At 46.1% G+C, this 23353-nt stretch overlaps 1 protein-coding gene across 5 annotated transcripts in view; it reads right to left on the bottom strand.

The window, feature by feature from the left end:
- Positions 1 to 23353, bottom strand: part of LOC126365864 (uncharacterized) — a 664271-nt gene that overhangs the window by 106549 nt on the left and 534369 nt on the right. For 4 of the 5 annotated variants that reach the window (XM_050008536.1, XM_050008537.1, XM_050008535.1 and 1 more), the window contains 3 exons: positions 22537 to 22795; positions 13262 to 13650; positions 11123 to 11378 (listed from right to left, as the gene is read on the bottom strand). In XM_050008536.1, coding sequence (XP_049864493.1) covers positions 11123 to 11378; positions 13262 to 13650; positions 22537 to 22795 — 904 coding nt within the window. The remainder of the gene's footprint in view (positions 1 to 11122; positions 11379 to 13261; positions 13651 to 22536; positions 22796 to 23353) is intronic. The other variant, XM_050008538.1, reaches the window with a different exon arrangement.

The following is a 23353-nucleotide window of genomic DNA, read 5'->3' as shown; positions in this document are numbered from 1 at the left end:
GAAGTGGCGTCAAATCGAAAGACTTGCAACCGGCGAGCGGTCTCCCCAACGGGAGGCCCTAGTCACACACCATATTTACATATATCTCTTCGAGAACGTTCCACCCTGACCTTTAATCCCACTCCACCCTCTCAGTACGGATCTAGTTCTCCGGGTATCTTTACGAGCTGCGTTGCAGTGCGACAGCTGGCCGGAACAGCGTCAAACAGCTGAGAGACGTGGAGAGCATGTATATCGCGGTGCGAGGCGAGCTGCGTGCGGCGGACGCCTGGCGGCGTGGTCGCGTGTTGCGCAACGCGCAGAACGGGGCCACGGAGGCTCAAGACTCAACGCTCAAGACGGCGCGGCTTTACTGCGCTGCGGATCCAGGCCGGCCCCACAGCCGGCGGCCGGACACCTCGCGCAAAACCCGTAAGCTCGCCGCGAGCGCGACGTGATGTTATGTGGCGTGACGCAACACCGCCTACCCTCTGACCTCTCTCTCCGTCACTGTGCACTATTACTCTCATCAATTCTCCCACAATTTTCCATTTAAGTGCTTACGAATCGATTAAAAAGGGAAAGCAATAACGTAATTCACGACTGCAGATAACGACGTTTACACACGTTAGCAGCGTATTCTCATTAGAAAGGAGCGAATGAAGTTGTAAACAGGAATCTTGTTACCTCCAACGTGATTTGAGTATAGATACAATTATTTATGTTGTGGTCTTCGATCCGAAGATTTGTTTTATGCCGCTCTACACGCTAGTCTACCCTGTGCATGCCTCTTCATCTCTGTATAGCTACCGAAACGTAAATCCATTTGAACCTACTTACTGTATTCGAAGTTGGTCTTCGCTGTGCATTGTACTTCCCAAATTTTACTCCCTTATCCAAATGGCTATTTCTTGATGCCTCAGGACATGTTCGGTCAACCGGTCAGTTCCTTTAACGAGTTATAGTCACAAATTTCTTTTCTCCCCAGTCAGGTTCAGTATCTCTTCATTGGTTACTCCAGTCACCCTTCTAATCTTCAGCATTCTTTTCTAGCATAAATAAATTATGAATAATCCGCCTCGATTGCGAAAATTCCCGGTGTTTACCCAGGTTTCAACGTGGATAACCACGCCTTCTTCAGAACAAAATAGAAAACAGCTTGCCTAAATGGGCATAGTCAATTTCTAAAATGAACACACACAACGGCAGGTCCCCATAAAGTGGAGAGCCTGTGACCCATCGCAAGTTGGCTGGGGCGAGGCAGCACACACAGTTAAGTAGTGTTATTGACTTGGTACGGATGTACCGTGTAATGTTAATAAATTTTATGGGGACCTGCCGTTGTGGGTGTTCATTTGACTATGCCCATTTAGGCAAGCTGTTTTTTATTTTGTTCTGAAGAAGGCGTGGTTACCCACGTTGAAACCTGGGTAAACACCGGGAATTTTCGCAATCGAGGCGGATTATTCATAATTTATTTAGATAATTACGATTGCTGACGCGCTGCAATGCTGAAATTTCTTTTCTAGCACCATACGTCAAAATCTCTTCTCGAGTCTGAAGTACTTACTCTCCATATTTTGCTTTCGTACAAGGGTACACTCTACATATTTTCAGCAAAGATTTTCTAGCACCTAAATTTACACTGAAGCCCCAAAGAAACTGGTACACCTGCCTAATATCGTGTAGGGGCCCGTGAGCACGCAGAAGTGCCGCAACACGACGTGGCATTGACTCGACTAATGTCTGAAGTAATGCTGGAGGGAAATGACTCCACGAACACTGGCGGGCTGTCCATAAATCCGTAAGAGTACGAGGGGTTGGAGATGTCTTCTGAACAACACGTTGCAAGACATCCCAGATATGCTCAATAACGTTCATTTCTGGGGTGTCTGGTGCCAGCGGAAGTGTTTAAACTTCGAAGAGTGTCCCTGGAGACACTGGACGCGTGGAGAGGTGGCCCAGCATTGAAACCTGCTCCGGTTTCCGGAAAGGTTACACTTTTGTCACGGTGAACGATTCCCTTCAGTCGTCGACGGTCCCGTTCTTCAAGGATCTTTTTCCGGCCGCAGCGATGTCGGAGATCTGATGTTTTACCGGATTCCTGATATTCACGGTTCACTCGTGAAACGGTCATACGGAAAAATACCCACTTCATCACTACCTCCGAGATGTTGTGTCCCATCGCTCGTTCGCCGACTTTAACATCGCCTTCAAACTCACTTAAATTTAAATACCCGATAATTGCAGCAGAAGTAACCGATTTAACAACTGCACCAGACACTTGTTGTCTTATACAGGGTGGTCCATTGATAGTGACCGGGCCAAATATCTCACGAAATAAGCATCGAACGAAAAAACTTCAAAGAACGAAACTCGTCTAGCTCGAAGGAGCCGGCCGGAGTGGCCGAGCGGTTCTAGGCGCTACAGTCTGGAACAGCGCGACCGCTACCGTTGCAGATTCGAATTCTGCCTCGGACATGGATGTGTGTGATGTCCTTAGGTTAGTTAGGTTTCTAAGTTCTAGGGGACTGATGACCTCAGAAGTTAAGTCCCATAGTGCTCAGAGCCATTTGAACCATTTAGCTTGAAGGGGGAAACCAGATGGCGCTATGGTTGGCCCGCTAGATGGCGCAGCCATAGCTCAAATGTGTGATGCTTGGTATCCTGGACGACATCATGCAATGGTCCGGGCCGTTCGCCGGATAGTTACGTTATTTAAGAAAACGTTATCCATGACCTGCAACAAATGGTGATGCCGAAGTAGGTGTTTTAGCGCTCTCACGGCTAATCCGCACATCATTAGCAGACAAATTGCGCGAGAATCTGGAATCTCAAAAACGTCGGTGTTGAGGACGCTACATCAACATCGATTGCACGCGTACCATATTTGTATGCATCAGAAATTGCGTGGCGACGACTTTGAATGTCGTGCACAGTTCTGCCTCTGGGCACAAGAGAAATTACGGGACGATGACAGATTTTTTGCACGCGTTCTATTTAGCGACGAAGCGTCATTCAACAGCGGTAACGTAAACCGGCATAATATGCACTATTGGGCAACGGAAGATCCACGATGGCTGCGACAAGTGGAACATCAGCGACCTTGGTTGGTTAATGTATGGTGCGGCATTATTGGAGGAAGCATAATGGCCCCCCATTTCATCGATGGCAATCTAAATGGTGCAATGTATGCTGACTTCGTACGTAATGTTCTACCGACGTTAGTACAAGATGTTTCACTGCATGAAAGAATGGTGATGTACTTCCAACATGATGGATGTCCGGCACATTGCTCGCATGCGGTTGAAGTGGTATTGAATAGCATATTTCATGACAGGTGGATTGGTCGTTGAAGCACCACACCACGGCCCGCACGGTCACCGGATCTGACGTCTCCGGATTTCTTTCTGTGGGGAAAGTTGAAGGGTATTTGCTATCGTGATCCACCGACAGCGCCTGACAACATGTACCAGCGCATTGTCAATGCATGCGCGAACATTACGGAAGGCGAACTACTCGCTGTTGAGAGGAATGTCGTTACACGTATTGCCAAATGCATTGAGGTTGAAGGATATCATTTTGAGCATTTATTGTATTAATGTGGTATTTACAGGTAATCACGCTGTAACAGCATGCGTTCTCAGAAATGATAAGTTCACAAAGGTACATGTGTCACATTTGAACAAACGAAATAAAATGTTCAAACGTACCTACGTTCTGTATTTTAATTTAACAAACCTACCTGTTACCGACTGTTCGTCTAAAATAGTGAGCCATATGTTTGTGACTGTTACAGCGCTATCTATCACAAAGCGAAAAAAAGTGGTCCGACTAAAATATTCATATTTCTTTACGTACTACAAGAATATGTAATAAAAAATGGGGTTCCTATTTTTAAAAAAACGCAGTTGATATCCGTTTGACCGATGGCAGTGCCAACTAGTGGGTCAACCACAGCGCCATCTGGTTTCCCCCTTCAAGGTAGAAGAGTTTCGTTTTTTGTAGTCCCAAAGTTTGTAGTTTTTTCGTTTGACGCTTATTTCGTGAGATATTTGGCCCAGTCACGATCAATGGACCACCGTGTATATATACTCCTGGAAATTGAAATAAGAACACCGTGAATTCATTGTCCCAGGAAGGGAACTTTATTGACACATTCCTGGGGTCAGATACATCACATGATCACACTGACAGAACCACAGGCACATAGACACAGGCAACAGAGCATGCACAATGTCGGCACTAGTACAGTGTATATCCACATTTCGCAGCAATGCAGGCTGCTATTCTCCCATGGAAACGATCGTAGAGATGCTGGATGTAGTCCTGTGGAACGGCTTGCTATGCCATTTCCACCTGGCGCCTCAGTTGGACCAGCGTTCGTGCTGGACGTGCAGACCGCGTGAGACGACGCTTCATCCAGTCCCAAACATGCTCAATGGGGGACAGATCCGGAGATCTTGCTGGTCAAGGTAGTTGACTTACACCTTCTAGAGCACGTTGGGTGGCACGGGATACATGCGGACGTGCATTGTCCTGTTGGAACAGCAAGTTCCCTTGCCGGTCTAGGAATGGTAGAACGATGGGTTCGATGACGGTTTGGATGTACCGTGCACTATTCAGTGTCCCCTCGACGATCACCAGAGGTGTACATCCAGTGTAGGAGATCGCTCCCCACACCATGATGCAGGGTGTTGGCCCTGTGTGCCTCGGTCGTATGCAGTCCTGATTGTGGCGCTCACCTGCACGGCGCCAAACACGCATACATACGACCATCATTGGCACCAAGGCAGAAGCGACTCTCATCGCTGAAGACGACACGTCTCCATTCGTCCCTCCATTCACACCTGTCGCGCACCACTGGAGGCGGGTTGCACGATGTTGGGGAGTGAGCGGAAGACGGCCTAACGGTGTGCGGGACCGTAGCCCAGCTTCATGGAGACGGTTGCGAATGGTCCTCGCCGATACCCCAGGAGCAACAGTGTCCCTAATTTGCTGGGAAGTGGCGGTGCGGTCCCCTACGGCACTGCGTAGGATCCTACGGTCTTGGCGTGCATCCGTGCGTCGCTGCGGTCCGGTCCCAGGTCGACGGGCACGTGCACCTTCCGCCGACCACTGGCGACAACATCGATGTACTGTGGAGACCTCACGCCCCACGTGTTGAGCAATTCGGCGGTACGTCCACCCGGCCTCCCGCATGCCCACTATACGCCCTCGCTCAAAGTCCGTCAACTGCACATACGGTTCACGTCCACGCTGTCGCGGCATGCTACCAGTGTTAAAGACTGCGATGGAGCTCCGTATGCCGCGGCAAACTGGCTGACACTGACGGCGGCGGTGCACAAATGCTGCGCAGCTAGCGCCATTCGACGGCCAACACCGCGGTTCCTGGTGTGTCCGCTGTGCCGTGCGTGTGATCATTGCTCGCAGTGTCCGGAGCAGGTATGGTGGGTCTGACACACCGGTGTCAATGTGTTCTTTTTTCCATTTCCAGGAGTGTAGTTAAGGCTCACCGGCCATTTCACCATCTTCTGTGTGGATGTACAAACAGTGGCCGAACTCTTACGGGAATCGGCTAAACCGCGAGTAATGAGAGTAATAGGCAGGGGCCCTACGAATACAGTGCAGGAGAGTAAGTTGGGAATGTGGGTCTCACGGGAGGCGTGCCAGAGATAAGTCCCTGCTGTCACACTATCCTCTGTGTCCTTGGTGGCTCAGATGGATAGAGCGTCTGCCATGTAAGCAGGGAATCCCGGGCTCGAGTCCCTGTTGGGGCACACATTTTCAACTGTCCCCGTCGACGTATATCAACCTTTGTGTGCAGCGAAGGGTATTGATTTCACTGTATTAATTTAATGGTAATTTCATTCTAACGAGCTGCACGGTCACCGATGGTATCTGTTCTTTTGGACCTAGACTACAACGCTTGCGTGACAACAGGCGCTACCGTATAACTGAAGCACTCTTTTACCACTAAGGCGTCGCTTAGTCGCCTCGGTCCCGCACTGTGGGCTGTGAACAGTAGGTGTTGCAAGGCGCCCGCTGCGTACCGGACACGCTCGCCCACACCGGGCCGATGAGGTGGGACGGAGGCTGCCCCCAGCGACTGCAGCGCTCGCAGATCCGGGAGGCGCGGACAGAGAGCCGCCCCCACGTCACGGCCGGCCTTCTTCGGCCTCATCGGTCTACCGCCGAATCGTGCGCCGTCAGTCACTGCCGAGGACGCACAGGCGCTCCACTTCTCGGCTGCTCCACATCACGTTCTCCTGTCTTCCTCTGGACGTGCACGAGTGCGGGTGTCAGCTCAAGGGGCGAGTGATTGATACTGCTACGCGTAAAGGACGCCAAGAGGCTGTACCCGTAGTACTAAACTAATCTCACAGTAGATACCGCGTCCACTGCTAGTGGAAGGCGTTTGCCAGGGCGGGACACGGCCTGCGTAGGAGGGTGCAACCTGCCTACTTCTCAGGCTCAACATTCTACGGTCCGACTACAGAAAGGGCGCAAACCATACGGACTAAGTTACGCATCCGTCTTACGTCTCACAAATAATTCCCAAGTGGACGTGCATCCGCTAAATATGAACGTAAACAGACGTACTCCTGTACTCCGCAGGCAGTGCCTCGAGACAGTATTAGTACAGGTTCGCAACGAGTGTCTCAGGTCTCATCTACACCGTTAAGAAGACCCAAACGGGGCATTATACAAGTGATCTTAGTTCTTGTTCGCTGGATTTAGGACTATGCCAAAGTTTGGACACACATAAGCTCAATCTTCGGCAACGGCCTTGCCGCGGTGGTAACACCTGTTCCCGTCAGATCAACGAAGTTAAGCGCTGCCGGGCTGGGCTAGCACTTGGATGGGGACCATCCGGTATGCCGAGCACTCATCCCTTGTGAGACACACCGAGGAGCTACTTGATTGAGAAGTAGCGGTCCCGGTCTCGTACACTGACATACGGCCGGGAGAGCGGTGTGCTAACCACATGCCGGCCTGTGTGGCCGAGCGGTTCTAGGCGCTTCAGTCTGGAACCGCGCGGCCGCTACGGTCGCAGCTTCGAATCCTGCCTCGGGCACGGATGTGTGTGCCGTCCTTAGGTTAGTTAGGTTTAAGTAGCTCTAAGTTCTAGGGGACTGATGACCTCAGATGTTAAGTCCCATAGCGCTCAGAGCTATATGCCCCTTCATATCCGCATCCAGTGACGCCTATGTGCTGAGGTTGACACGGCGGCCGGTGGGTAGCGTAGGACCTGCCAAGGCCTGTTCGGACTAAGTTTAGTTTATTTTTAAGCTCAATCTTCACACTCCAGCTAAATAAAATCTTGTAAAATATTGTTAATCTTTTTCCCATGTATTTTTGACGTAGCTGTTGCCTTACACTATTTGGCTCTGTGACGAATATGTGTACTGCAAGCAAACCACCTCATGAAAGCATTATGTTTGACCCCAGGTGCACTTGGTGAACAGAACAGGCATGTTTCAGAACCAATTTCTTCTACTTTAGATCAACACCTTAAATGGTACGCTTCACTGTGACAGCCCCGAAAGAAGATTCATATCGTTGAGGGGTGTATTTGACCAGCTAGCACAAATTGTGACTAGTATAACACAGTCAATAGCACAGAAAGGCGGATGCTCCACAGACATTAAAGTGTGAGCAAACTACTTATCAGATACAATCAACAGTACTAATTGTACGCTGATGACGCTGTTATTTACAGGTAAATGCTAATAATATAATAATAATAATAATAATAATAATAATAATAATAATAATAATAATAATTACAATAATTTCGTGTGGTTCAATGGCCAATTGGACACTCATTCGGCGACTTTTGTGTCCCTGATGTAAACTAGTCATCCAACAGGGAAAGGGGATCTGCAGTTTTATATGGAATACGAACCATGAGTTGCCTCTGAGGACTCTTCACATCGTTGAAAGGTGAAGGGTGGACTAAAAGCAGACTGAAAATTTCTGTGGTCCGACCAGGATTCGAGCCCGCGACCTCTCGGTTTGCAGGCAGCTGCTTTAATAGTAGACGATCAGGCCCAACACGTAAGTACTGTCGCAGGACCATCGTAATGAAATGAAAATGAAGTACCTCGAATTTTCTCTTTGTTTATAGGACGGTAGTTCTATTGAAATGTAAACAGACTGAAGAAATATCCGAATGAAGAGAATGAACCAGATAGTAGACATCGATGGGAAGAGAAGCGCTTGACAGGTCTTTATAACTCATTGGAAGATGTACCCTGCTTGACAATTGCTAAGAAACAGAGACCCTGATGGACAAGAATAATCACAATCAATGAGGGACGACATGAAACAAGGTACATACATAATATAGGCGCAGTGGTTCATTTATAACGAAAAATGGTACAGATTTCACTACTTGGGAAAGAAGGATGATAGATGTAAATGACGTTCAGGTTTGACACAGACTAGACTCAGAATGTACAGGTCGATATTGGACTGTTATTAAGGGATAAGCCCTCCTTGGCGAATAACGCACATTTTTGCAACTATTATTCATGGCTGGCTACCAAATGGGTGATGAGTCATCGGAGGATATTGTCCCACTCCACTCTGAAGGCGGTTTTCAGTTCTTGCACGGTTCCGGAAAGGGGCATTCGTTGATAAACACGTCTGCTGAGAGTATCCCAGACATGCTCTTTAGAGTTTAGGTCCAGACGAACATGATCCAGAATAATCTCCCTGCAATACCACTGAGCTGTAACGGTATCACAAAGGCATTCAGTAACATTCTGAGGTGCGTAACGTGTTCTTTCGTTCCCCCCGTCCCTCTCTCTCTCTCTCTCTCTCTCTCTCTCTCTCTCTCTCTCTCTCTCTCACACACACACACACTCTCTCACCGCACTGATGGCCAGAATCATTTCCTACATGCAGACGATGGTGAATTTGAAGTGGTATGCATTTAACAGTCTTCCGAGCATACTAGCCGGCCTGATTAAATCGCCGCGAAATGCTAACAGTTGCAAGGTCTGAACTGATCTACCTCGGTGTGATTGTACGTTTTCGCGCGTAGGGCTACGTATCGATCCTCTTGCGGTGTGGTTGTTCGTCTACGAGCACGGGCATGTTTTCACATAGCATTTCCACCTTCAGTGGCCATTTTTTAATCGCGTTAGACACACTCATTATTGCAGCCACAATAGTGACACTTTGACCGGCATCGAGCCGCCCAACTGCTAGTATATGTTCGTAAGCACTCAAATTATGTCTTGCAGACATGTCGCTGTACCACACTGAGCGCATACTAAACTGTTCTACAACCACCTTCCTCAAACACCGCACTGAATGAAATACCGAATGATTACAGAGCGTTCGTGGACAGGCTTCGCTGCACCTACCGCAACTTCCCATTTCCTACTACTAACACAGATTGGGTGTTCCGTAGCAACTCAAATTATTCAAATGGCTCTATGCGACTTAACTCCTGAGGTCATCAGTCCCCTAGAACTTAGAACTACTTAAACCTAACTAACCTAAGGTCATCACACACATCCATATCCGAGGTAGGATTCGAACCTGCGACCGTAGTGGTCTCGCAGTTCCAGACTGTAGCGCCTAGAACCGCTGGACCACTCCGGCCGGCCCGTAGTAACTGCTGGCTATACTTGACCGTTGATAAGGAATAACTTACATTTGCTAACTAACAGTTGGGGTTTGTTAGCAAGTGTCCGTTATTCCTTAGCAGTTGTCAAGTAGTGTATTAATCCGTATCAAAATACCTCAAACAAAAGATTATTACAAATGCTCAGAGAACTCAAATGGGAATCTTTGGCAGAAATGTGACGCCGGTTTGCTAAATTTAAGAAACGGATATTGGAATATGCAACACTCTGCTTCTTGCATTGAGTGGGAAGATAAGTAACGACCTGTCGACGACAAAGTCATTAGAGTCTGAGCACAACATCGGATAGAGGAAGGATGGGGAATGAAATCGGCCGAAACCCTTCACGGCATTAGCCTTAAGGGGGGTAGGACGTCAAACGAGCCGACTTGGAGCAGGAGAGGCACCACAGGACATTCTAATTTCCACTGTCTATACTTTTACAAGTAAATTCATAAAACTTTGTCAGTATGACCAGGAAGGATTCAGGATTCACACTAGTAGCAGCGGAAGTTCAAAAACATAACAAAATAATATTTACATGTGAAATTTCATCATTTTTTCACTTACTATTGGCTGCATTTGTTGCTATAGGTACACTTTCCTTCATAAGTAAGAGAGACTGTTCGATGAATTTTGCACAGCATACAAATCATACTTACAGGTGTCTGAAACTCTAGAATTTATTTAATTTATGAAAAAAATGAATGAGCTGTTACGTTTTAAACTTTATGTTTAGAAAAAAAATCAAATTTTGTAGTTAATTATCTCAATTTTTACCACAGTTTTTAATAGATTTGGAAAATTCTCGAGTTTCATACACCTATAACTGTGGTTTGTATGCTGCGCAAAATTCATCAAAGAATCTCTCTTACTTGTGAAGAAAAATGTACCTATAGCAACAAATGCAGCCAAAAGTAAGTGAAAAAATAATGAAATTTCATATCTAAAAAAAAATTATTTTGTTGTGTTTTTGCACTTCCACTGCTATGAGTGTGAATCCTGAATCCTTCCTAGTCATGCTGACAAAGTTTTATGAATTTATTTGTAAAAGTATAGACAGTAGAAAATAAAATGTCCTGTGGTGCCTCTCCTGCTGCAAGTGGGCCTGTTCGACGTCCTACCCCCCTTAAGCGATTTCGGGAAATCACGGGAAACATAAATCTGAATCGCCGTCGTCCCCAACAGGAGTCCAGTGTCTCACCACTCCACTACCGCTCCCGGTTTACGCGGACAACTCGCGCAGAGATTGCTGAAAATGCGATAAGAGAGATTTTGACGCATACCAAAGGTAATGCTGCGCTCCATAACGGAATAGGACGGTGTACACCAGTATCAACGCCGCAGTGGTTGGCAGAGTATACATGTACACAGGTTTCACTCCACGGAGTTGATAGTCCCCATCATTACCAGATACCCTTTCACTTAATGTGCTATGCTGCTGTCCTTATCGGACGATACTGGTAGCGGGCCAGGTCGTGTTGTTTGTTGCGAGGCACTCACCCAGAGGACGCCGTCCTTGGACTGCAGGCAGACGTCTCCAGGCGTGACGCCGGGCCAGTGTCCGCTCGCGGCCACCGCCGCCGCCGCAGCCGCCCCCGCCGTCGCGACGCCGGGCCGCTTGCCCAGCGGCGCCGCGGGCTGCGGCCTGCACACGCCCCCGACGCCGACGCCAGCACCGGCGTCCGGGCGCGCCGACAGCAGCTTCTCCCGCGACGACGACATAGACTTCGCCGAACAGCGTTCTCCACAGACCAGCCTGTTGCAGAAATCGTTATCAAAAATCTTTTTTGCAAAAACAGACATAATGTCTGATGGGATAACCGCAATCAGTGGTTTTACAATGTTACTTATAATCCGCGTGTGGACGGGTTACTCCTGTGACAGAAATTGGAGATCTGAAGATGGTTCTAGAGGAACCGAAACCGGTCATGTGAATAAACATTTTATGCAATCGAGACGGATTATAAGTAACAGTATAAAAATCTTTTTGCTACAGTTGCCACATCGAACCCTCTTCGCAAAACTACTGTATACAGGGTGTTACAAAAAGGTATGGCCAAACTTTCAGGAAACATTCCTGACACAACACAAAGAAAGAAAAATGTTATGTGGACAAGTGTCCAGAAACTTTCCATGTTAGAGCTCATTTCATTGCTTCTTTTCAAATCACATCAATCATGGAATGGAAACACACAGCAACAGAAAGTACCAGCGTGACTTCAAACACTTTGTTACAGGAAATGTTCAAAACGTCCTCCGTTAACAAGGATACAGGCATCCACCCTCCGTCGCATGGAATCCCTGATACGCTGATGCAGCCCTGGAGAATGGAGTAATGTATCACAGCCGTCCACAATACGAGCACGAAGAGTTTCTACATTTGGTACCGGGGTTGCGTAGACAAGAGCTTTCAAATGCTCCCATAAATCAAAGTCAAGAGCGTGGAGGTCAGGAGACAGTGAAGGCCATGGAATTGGTCCGCCTCTAGCAATCCATCGGTCACCGAATCTGTTGTTGCAAAGCGTACGAACACTTCCACTGAAATGTGCAGGAGCTCCATCGTGCATGAACCACATGTTGTGGCCTACTTGTAAAGGCACATGTTCTAGCAGCACAGGTAGAGTATCCCGTATGAAATCATGATAACGTGCTCCATTGAGCGTAGGTGGAAGAACATGGGGCCCAATAGAGACATCACCAACAATGCCTGCCCAAACGTTCACAGAAAACGTGTGTTGATGACGTAATTGCACAATTGCGTGCGGATTCTCGTCATCCCACACATATTGATTGTGAAAATTTACAATTTGATCATGTTGGAATGAAGCCTCATCCGTAAAGAGAATATTTGACTGAAATGAGGATTGACACATTGTTGGATGAACCATTCGCAGAAGTGTACCCGTGGAGGCCAATCAGCTGCTGATAGTGCCTGCACACGCTGTACATGGTACGGAAACAACTGGTTCTCCTGTAGCACTCTCCATACAGTGACGTGGTCAACGTTACCTTGTACAGCAGCAGCTTCTCTGACGCTGACATTAGGATTATCTTCAACTGCACGAAGAATTCCCTCGTCCTTTGCAGGTTTCCTCGTCGTTCTAGGTCTTCCCCAGTCGCGAGTCATAGGCTGGAATGTTCCGTGCTCCCCAAGACGCCGATCAATTGCTTCGAACGCCTTCCTGTCGGGACACTTTCGTTCTGGAAATCTGTCTCGGTCCAAGCGTACCGCGCCACGGCTATTGCCCCGTGCTAATCCATACATCAAATGAGCATATGCCGACTCCGCATTTGTAAACATTGCACTGACTGCAAAACCACGTTCGTGATTAACACTAACCTGTTGATGCTACGTACTGATGTGCCTGATGCTAGTACTGTAGAGCAATGACTCGCATGTCAACACAAGCACCGAAGTCAACATTACCTTCCTTCAATTGGGCCAACTGGCGGTGAATCGAGGAAGTACAGTACATACTGACGAAACTAAAATGAGCTCTAACATGGAAATTAAGCATTTCCGGACACCTGTCCACATAACATCTTTTCTTTATTTGTGTCTGAGGAATGTTTCCTGAAAGTTTGGCCGTACCTTTTTGTAACACCCTGGATAGTGTGGTAGGTGAGAGGGTGGGGTACCTGGTGGAGAGACAAGGCGGGTGGTCGTCGCCGAAGCCGCTGCTGGCGGACGAGGAGGCGGTGTCGCTGGCGTGGTCCCGCGTCGTAACGGCGGCAGCGGCTGGGACGGTGGCGGCGGGCTCGTGCTCAGTGTGCTTGGCGAGCGCAGCGTACAGCGCATCGAGGTGCTTCGGCGGCCAGATGGGACGCGGCACTCCCACGGGCCAGCCCTCCGGGATGGGACACAGCCGCGAGCACCCACTGCCCCCGGGGGGCGGGGGCGCCGGCGTGTCCGGAGGCGGCGGCCGCGCCTGCGGCAGCGGGGGAGGCGGCGAGGCCGGGGGCGAGCAGGCGTGCCGCGGAGGCGCCGGAGACCTCGTCTGCAGCGACGCGCAGCGGCCAGCCGGCATCTGTGGCCAAAAGCCAGGCGTTAACACCACGGTTACGCGGAAACTAACTTCACTTATCACGCAGCATATTACTTAACTGGCCACTGAACTTATCCCACGAACTTAAATCGCGTGAATCCGAGACAGACACCTACATTCATAAGTGTGGAGGAATGTTCCAAGAACACATTCTATCTGTCTTCCACGGGCAATAAACCAACAACAGACATGTACAACACTTACAGGGTGGCGCACGAAATGTGTTACCAATTGTTTCTTTCACAATTTACGACGCACATTAGTTATCCCGCTGGGATCTCTACAGCAGTACCAGCAGAGCTTGGAAAAACAAATGAGTTAGGAAATGACCTGTAATTCACGATACTGCCGGTAGGAGAATAGTAAGCAGCAATGGCTGACAATGGAAGACTGACGATACAGCAACGATCGGCAATTGTGTTACTTTTTCATGAAACGAAAAGCCTTGTTGTGACTCAGAGGCGTTTTCGACAACAGTTTAACACATGATGGGTCCCTCGCAAGAAGACTATCCATAGGTTGTACGATAAATTTGTACAGGTAGGAACAGTATTGGAAGCGAAGCGACCTCGGCCTAAGCCTCTTTGTTCGCCGAAGAATACTGAAGCGGTACGAGTTGCTGTACAGAGAAGTCCCGTGAAATGGTGTAGAAAGGCAGCAGTGCAACTGGGAATATCCAGACACTCCGTTCAACGCATTCTTAAAAGTGACCTCCATATGTACCAATACAAGATGACCTGTGCACAGAAGCCCACTGAAGAACACAAGCAGCAGAGACTACTGTTTGCTCAGTGGGCGTAGGATAGGGAAGAAACTCTCAACAACGTTTGGTTTTCAGACGAGGCGCATTTTCATTTAGACGGTGTGGTCAACAAACAAAAAGTTACCCTTTTGGGCCACTGAAAACCCACAAGTGCTTCATAAACGACAACGTTATGCTCCGAGGATTACAGCGTGGGCAGCAGTTTCCAGTCACAGACCTATTGGACGCTTTATCTTTGAAGAAACTGTGAGCAGCGAATTGTAGTAGGTATTTAGTTGAATTTACGGCTTTTATATTAGACTGATTTATCGTGTAAAGCGTGTATGAAGAGAACCCAAGCGTTTGAGATGTGTTGTTATAGAATGATCGTGAAAAATAATATATACGATAAGAAATGAGTAGATCTTCCGCAGAATCTGCAAGGAAAAGAAAATGTGGAAAACATTAGAAAAAGGGAGAAGGCATCATTGAACAACCTGCACGACACCAGAAGGAATGATGGAGGACAGAAACAGTGAGGTTTGAATATATACCAAACAGAATCGAGGGCTTCGGGTTGAAAAGAAGGGAAATCTTGGAGGCTGCGTCGTGTCAGTGAAAAAAAAAAAAAAAACAAAAGAGCACGGGATCCTTACTCTCAAGAGATGATACACACCGGAAGAACGTAGGTTACACGAAGAAACTGGAGAAAGCTAGTCAAAGTAACAACCAAGTTTTGAATTTTATGCCTTAGGTACAGTGGAGCCTCAATGCAATAGGTTACAAGCTGATGGAAATTTCACCGTATGCACAGTTTTGCTTATAGCTGTGTTCTTTATTTCGTAGTGGCATCGATTTCAGAGGTTCTTCAGGCACCTGCTACAAATGAACGTAGTAATCGGAGTTCGGAATATAAATTTTCCTGACTATTCAAAAAAATTACGATAAACATTCATCGCCTCCAGCTCTGCACTCTAGTACAGGCAGTTCTACCAAAACCAGAGGAAAGTAACCTCATTCAAACCGGGTCAACCGGAGCTTTTACCTCAGTGCCTTTTGTTGAGGTAACAGCTCGTGCTGACCCGGTTTGAATGACCTTTCTTTTCATCCGTTTGGTAACCATGGTAATTCTGGATTGTGGAGTACGACCCGATGAGTATTTATCATAATATTCCGGAAGAGTCGAGTAAACGTGTTTTGCGAGGGATGATTACACCACGTCTCTCTAACACGTACGTCAGTATTAAGTCATATAGTCCTGATGTTAATAGTATTATGAGCTGAACACAATAAGCAATACAGTTGTAATGAAAACTGAATATAGAGTGACTCTTAGTTACTTGCCAGGCGTCACTTCCGCTGCCTATTGTCAGTATGTATATCGCTGAGCATACAGCGAGCAGTGTTTGTTGAAAGAAACATTGCGCGACCGGCGTTGTTGGGTTGGCGCAGGGAGGGGGGAGGGGCGCGGGAGTTGAAGATACACCTTTTCGCAGCACTGTTAATACTGGTTGAGTTACCAGCGTACTACCGTAATAATCCTCCTAATGAACATTACACGCGGGCTTAAATGGCGCAGTAAATAGCAATCGCCGTTTAAATTCTAATTCTAGTGTCGCGTATCGAGCTTCGCATAACATAAAGTCTGTAGCCCGCTGTCTACACGTGGGCCCTACCCTAGGTAGCTCCTCTTACGAGCTCCTACTGCTGCCAACGCGAATTGTTTCTCAGAGGAGCTACAAAGATGTATCGCCCGGAGAGACAGCACACACATTAAGACACAGCAATTGAATCTGGGATATGGAGGGCTTAAAATCATCGTACGGCCGTCCATATTATAGGGTTTACGTGGATTCTCTAAATCACTTACAGAAAAATGCCGAATGGGTTCCTTTGGGAAAGAATAGAGAGAGAGAAGAAAGGCTGATCGTCGTTCTTCTCCGGTCCTCCACAGCTAACTAGATAACTAGATGATGGGTCGAAACGCATTGCGTCACTAATTAAGAATCTACTAATTTGAGTTTAAACATTTTTTTATAGCTTGGTTCATACTGTTTCCTCAAATGAATTGCTCACGCGCAGTGAAACAAAAATAAAAACAAAATACAGTTATGATTGCAAACGTTTGACTTAGAAAAACAAAATGATTCTTTTCGAACTCTAAAAGTGATCTGAAGCATAAAAGTGAGCTCGGAAATTACAGTTTCACCAAGATACTATATCGCAGGAGAACAATTTAAAAAAATAATCACTTAGTGAAAATGTTTAAATACGGTTTGTAGATTATGGCTGAAATTGAACGTCGAAAACTAATTTAAAAAAGGCAAATTTATGGCAAAAGTGAAATTGCACGAAGAAAGGAAAGCAACGTTAAACAGAGCGAGTAGAATTATTTTCTTTGAGATAGTAAGAAGAGGTGAACTTTTTTGTTTTTGGTCTGTTATCTGCGTAAAACAGACTGAATGTTGTACACGAATTGGCATGATTAGAGCACACAATATTTTAACATGATTTCAAATGTGATGCTAATAACTGAGCATGCTGTTTAAGGGGGGAAAATCTATGTTAAAACAGGAAAGTAGTAATAATAACAACAACTAAAAAGAAGTTTGGGTACTACCATTTGCACATCTGGCCCACAGATATCTGTTCATTAGGAATCCAGAAGGCACACACTACTGGTATATTACACTATGCGGCATTGGTAGGTCACAAATTTTGTAATTTGTAATTCTGGACAACATTACAAAAACATTACACCACACAGCAGTACACAACACGACACCGCAGTAAGAAGAAATACAAGAAATTACGATGCAGAATTCAGTTTGATTGTAAATAAAACAAAAACGAAAGTAATTTGGGAAAGGACAAAATATAATATCATTCTGTCTCAGGCGTCTTGTCACAGTCCACGAGGCTCCCTCCGTCGGAGGATAGAGTCCTCCATCAGGCATGGATGTGTGTGTTGTCCTTAGCGTAAGTTAGTTTAAGTTAGATTAAGTAGTGCGTAAACTTAGGGACCGTTGACCTCAGCAGTTTGATCCCATAAGACCTAACCATAATTTTCCAAAATCTAGACTGCAAGATACGTGAAACTGAAAGAGAAGAAATTCTGTTCCCTAAGACAACATCATTTTTCAAGAAGGGAAATATATTGTTTTATAACTAGTGTTTATAATCTTCTTCTTCCTCCATTCTTCCTACGCTAAATCCCGTTCATTACAGTCCTGCAGTCTACGTTCAGGTTGTCACTCCATCTTTGCCTTGGACCGCTTGAATTTTTTTTAGAAACTGGTAATTAGTTTTTACGATTTTAACAATCTTCCGTTCTTCCATCGTGTCTATATGTTCGTACCATTCACGCTTTTATTATAAACCAACTCATTAATGGTGTCCAATTTACATTCTTTTCTGATGCTTTCACTTCTCTCTCTCCCCCCCCCCCTCTCTCTCTCTCTCTCTCTCTCTCTCTCTCTCTCTCTCTCTCTCTCTCTCTCTCTCTCTGTATGTGTGTGTGTGTCTGTCTGCTTCCTGCAATCGCTACAGAATTTTCATTTCCGTTTTTTCCAAAAGTCTTCTAGCTTTGATGTTTCGGGCCTTATCTCTGCTGCGTGTATCATAATTGGTCTCACTGCTGTTTTCTATTTGCCGTTGCATGTTTTCCTAGCTCCAATCTACATACAGCAATTGAAACCCATACCTAGATTTCCCATTGCCATACAACTGAGACATGGGAATTGGGAAAGTAAAGATCTTTCGATATATGGTGCTCATTCAACAAAATATAGATTACATTCTACGGTCCCAATTTACTATGGCTCTAATAGAAAGAAAAAGCTTATACGTGTCACACTTTTTTGAAACATTACCATTGAATTGCGTGCATTTTAGCCCGTAAATGTAATGGAGCTACTAAAAGCATTGATCGAACAGCTTTACTGGAAACTGTTCAGTACTCACTATTACCTGACGCAGCAATCTTCCAGAATAGCTTCCTTCGCACTGAGCTTCAGACCGCAGAAGCTAATGTTACTGATATTGCATGTGATTGCCCGGGGCCCAAGAATCCATTCCCTTGTGTGCGTTAGAAGATAATAGGCTGACGGGGAAGTTAGTTCTCTTTTCGTGTAGCATGAGAAATAGTGAGGGATGGGGAGCGGAACAGTAACGACGCTCAAAAACGCGGTAGATCATCGTGCTTAGGGCTGCGATAATGTAGCCACACTGGTTCTATCACGTCCACAGAGGCTGTTTACAATGAAAACTGCTACTGAAAACCCCGCCAAATACGACGTCCATTCTGAAATAGGACTTTTAGTGGCAAAATATCTCATATATCTATCGATATTCATCTCAAAACTTGTGCTATGTATTGGACGAATGTAGTGAATAGAGCTGTGGTGTCTCCTCTGTTTGAGTGCGGGCAGACGAATATTTACAGGGCTGACGGAAATTGCTGAATCTTAAGCTGGGAATGAACACGCACAGAAAACCGATGAAAAAATACGCGGTAGCTGGCCATTAACAGTATGTCATCTGTCGAAAAAATTTCTGTAGATTTTTCGTATAGAAAATGAATATGTTGATGTAAAGCAGGGAAACTATGCTGAGTCTGAGAAGAAAGAAAAGCAAAATAGGAGATAGTGTAAGTGCGGGAATTTGGGTGCAGATGTTCGACAGCAGGGCATAATGGACAAACTGCAAAGTGTTTGCTCTGCCGAAATAACTCACAGGAATGCAGAGGGGTAACATTTTTTATAACCGCCGGTATTTCGACAGATGAATACTCCGTCATTTTCAAGGTACAAATGCTACAAGGGGTCGCTGGGATGGCGAAGACTACATACACAATGAACAACTAGTTGTTCGTGTGTTGTCTTTCAGAATACGCACCCTTTTGGATTTCGCTTCGGTGCAGCAACTGCCGTGTACAGTCATCTCTCATTACACTTTTGTGCTTTGGAAATGACAGCGTGTTCAAAAGTATAAATGTCGGCAGTTTTCGATAACATTACTTGACTGCATTCCCGTAAGTTATTTCAACATACGATACGCCGGGGGAACTCAAATTTCGCTTAGTTTGTTTTCGACCACACTAGTTTTTAAGATACTATATTTCCATTCATCTATATTTGTTGTGGACATTATTTGCAGTCGATTTCGAAGCCTTTCACAGTCTCATCTTCAGGTACTTACGCACAATTCTCAAAATGAAATACAGCAGCAAGTACATCTTGTGGTACAGTCCAGAGAATGCGGTGCCACACCAAAACAGGCGACGTGAATCGTTACCATAGACATTGGCGAGTGTTGGCTGCAATCCGCAACAACCAGTTCAAAAATGGCTCTGAGCACTATGGGACTCAACTGCTGTGGTCATTAGTCCCCTAGAACTTAGAACTAATTAAACCTAACTAACCTAAGGACATCACACACATCCATGCCCGAGGCAGGATTCGAACCTGCGACCGTAGCAGTTCCACGGTTCCGGACTGCGCGCCTAGGCAACAACCAGTGGGAGACGCACAAGAAGACCACGCCTCTTGTCTCAGCATTAGGAACGACCTCACTCTGAGGTCAATACAGCGTCGACAGTGCAAGAGTTCAGCCCAGTTCATGACCTCAGTTGAAGCAATCGACATCATCGAGTAGTACCAACGGGTTGTTTAAGTTTCTGATGAACTTGTACTTTAGTTAAGACTGAACGTTGTACTACAAGAAAATAGTCTGTTAATTAGTGCATCAAGTCCTTATTAGTCAATGAGAGTTGTAAATTATCCAGTAATCCTGAGGCAAAGAAGTGTTTCCAAGTTCAGTAATTACTTTATTTATTAATGTAATAAAGTGGCCGAATGTTTCCTGAGCTACAATTCCGACGTGCCACCTCACTGAGAAATCGAAGAACCCAAAGTTTCAGCTTCGTCTGATCAGAACACATCTTGTTGCCGTAACACAGCACCCTTTAATTTAGTAAACAGAAGACTTGTTTTCTTTTCACGGAGGTCCACTTACAGAGAAGAGCTGATGACGACTGACTGTCTATTGAGTATCAGTAACCCCATCCCCGAATCGAACCCCGGTGGATAAAACAGCTACAGACGTCTAAGTTAACGCGTTAAATATCTGATCTTTAGCGTGTGAGCAGAGAGAAAGAAAATATTTGAAATTATTTTTAAAGATTGTTGAAAGCCAACTGCTCTCATTATCACACACAGGATATGTGTATTCAGGGTAATTTGTGCCCCGTTTTATACAGAAGGTAGCTGTTCACCCATCTCAATGTTTATGACTTCATAGCTCCTAAATTTTGTGGCTACCAATGAAATAATTTTGCAGATATATCCAGTGTTGTCTGTGGACACTTTCAGCAAAATTTGTTGCGAATACAATTAGTAGTAAAGAAGATATAGATTAAAATGTCTTGCCTGATACGGCAGTTTTACTGTACGGCACCAAAAAATGTTGTATAAATAGAGGAAACTGTACTCACTTTTTTGAAAAAGTTACCTATTCCATAAACAGGTTTACGAACCTTTTAGTCTCACTTCAGGTGGTGCACAGGATGTAGTAACCGATAAATGATTTTTTTTTTCATTTTTTCGTTTTGTGAAATGTGTGATCGAGAAGAAGTTTCGAACAGATCTGACATTATTTATAAAGGTTTTGGAAGTTGCTAAGTACTCACGTTGTCACTACTGGACGAATATAGTATGGGTAATTTGTGGCACTGTGAGTCACGCTGACTCAAGATACATGGAAAATTTCTAACTTTAATTCTTCACTTTTGTGTTTTAACCTTTAACATGAGATTATATCTCTTAATGAGAAGCATCTTACATTTTTAAGTTCAGTCAATAATAATATGAAAAACTGAAAAGAAATGATTATTATTATTATTATTATTATTGCCTCTTGAATCCGTCAGACAAGCGATCTGCAACTGGGACTGCGACCAGGATTAGCCATATATAAGGGACAGTCAAATGAAAAACGAACACATCGGAACAATGGAATGGTTCGATTCAAAATTAATCGCCGCACTCACTCCTCAACATCTTCTCCCACCTGAACCGACGTCGAGGCATGTCTTTCTTCAGGTCGCCAGAGATGTGCAATCACACGGAGAAAGATCCGGGTTGGACGATGGATGTTGCAGTGTTTTACAATCAAAACGCTATAGCATAGTCTTCATCCGATTGGCAGTGTGGGGGCGAGTGATAGGCTGCCACTTGTGTGAACAGCTTTGGATTTCCTTGGCGGCATATTGTGGGATGCTTCCACAATTGGCTTTATCGTGCAACTTGTATGAACAGCTTTGGATTTGTGATTCGTCAGTTTCTCCCGGCACATTTCTTGCTCGAACAGTCCACGGGTGTACCGCCGGCCCATAGTGTCCAACGGGCACAATATTTCGGAGATCAGACATGTAGCCATCGTCAGATGCGCTGACGAACTGAGCTCCTGAGGGCGAGCGGCCGTCCTAAGGGGATTTAGGATCGCCCGTTGGACACTATGGACCGGCAGTACTCTCGTGGACTGTTCGAACTTTGGATTTCTTTGATGGGGAATTATAGGATGCTTCCACAATTGCTCTCGGGCTCGAAATAGTGGCACCACGTAAGGTCATGATGACCTTCGACAGCAAGGGCCCTTTGCTTGTGGAATGCCTCGAAAGTGGAACCACAATCAATGAGCAGCGTTATGAAGACGCTTTGCAGGAACTGCGATGCACCATAAAGTAAAAACGTCAGGAATGTAGCTGGACGGAATCACTCTGCTGCACCGTAACGCCAGCACCCACACTGCCAGTAGGAAGAAGGCTAGGCTTCTGCGATTTGGTCGGAAAACACTGCAACATCCCCCGTACAGACCGCTTTTCGCCGACTGATTTTCACATCTTCGGGGACCTGAAGGAAGACATGCGTGCAAGAGTGGCTGCAGCTGTGTATCAGTCAGTGGGGTATTGTCAAATAGGAATTGATCGTCTTGTCTCCCGGTGGGATAAATGTTTTAACGCGTGCGCCGATTACTTTCGAATGGAACCATTCCATGGTTCCACAGTGGCAGGCGTTCAGTTTTCACTTGACTGCTCGTAACAGATGAGATGCGAGTTTAGCGCTTACCGTGGCCGGCGTCCTCGTGGGCGACGCCTGCTCCGGGGTGGGCGGTGCGGACTGCTTGGGGGACTCTCCGCCGGACGAGCTGGCGCACGGCGACCTGGCTCCGCTGCCGCCCCCGCTGCCGCCCCCGCTACCGCTGCTGCCGTACCCAGAAGAGCCGCCGCGGTCGCAACGGCCGCTCCCGCGCCGATCTGCGGAGCCGCCGCCCTCGTCGAAGATGGGGTTCACCCTGAGGCAAGCGTGCTGGCTGATGCACGGCTCCCTTTATGCCAACGTGTCCACATCGTACTCTCAATAAATAATCACAAGCTCTTCAAATACACTGTTGCTTATAGCTAAAGGCTATGGGGTCAGTTTTATTGACGTTACAGGAAGACTGTAATAAAATGTTTGTTCCCTTTTTCTTTGTCCTTAAAGAGAAAGTTGTAGCAAGTAAAGTAACGTTCTCTTCAATTTAAAGTAAACAATAGTTCAAGAAATGATGGAAGGAGAGAAAAGTTTAGTAACTACAGAGAAACAAAGAAGGGAAATCCACAGGGTTCAATTCTCAGTCCATTCCCATTGCTTATACACGATAATTCAGTTGCCCCTACGCATGGGCTTTTTGCAACCTGCAATTCCTTCAAATTCCATGCACACGACTTTCATATCCTGTCGCTCACTACGTTCAAAGTAATAGTCCTACTGAAAAACTACACGACCTATTTGCAGGAAATTTAACGTGGTAGAGGCCGTAGTTATCCAGTCGTTCAAGAAAAACGTACAAAAGTCACCTTCTTGAACAACTCCAATGCTGTGGGTTGCAGTGGAAAATTTCCAG

The sequence above is a fragment of the Schistocerca gregaria genome, chromosome 4 (assembly GCF_023897955.1).
Source record: "Schistocerca gregaria isolate iqSchGreg1 chromosome 4, iqSchGreg1.2, whole genome shotgun sequence".
In the NCBI taxonomy this organism is placed as follows: Eukaryota; Metazoa; Arthropoda; class Insecta; order Orthoptera; family Acrididae; genus Schistocerca; species Schistocerca gregaria.
Note: the sequence above shows the minus strand (reverse complement) of the source record. Positions and strands in the feature narration are given on the sequence as shown.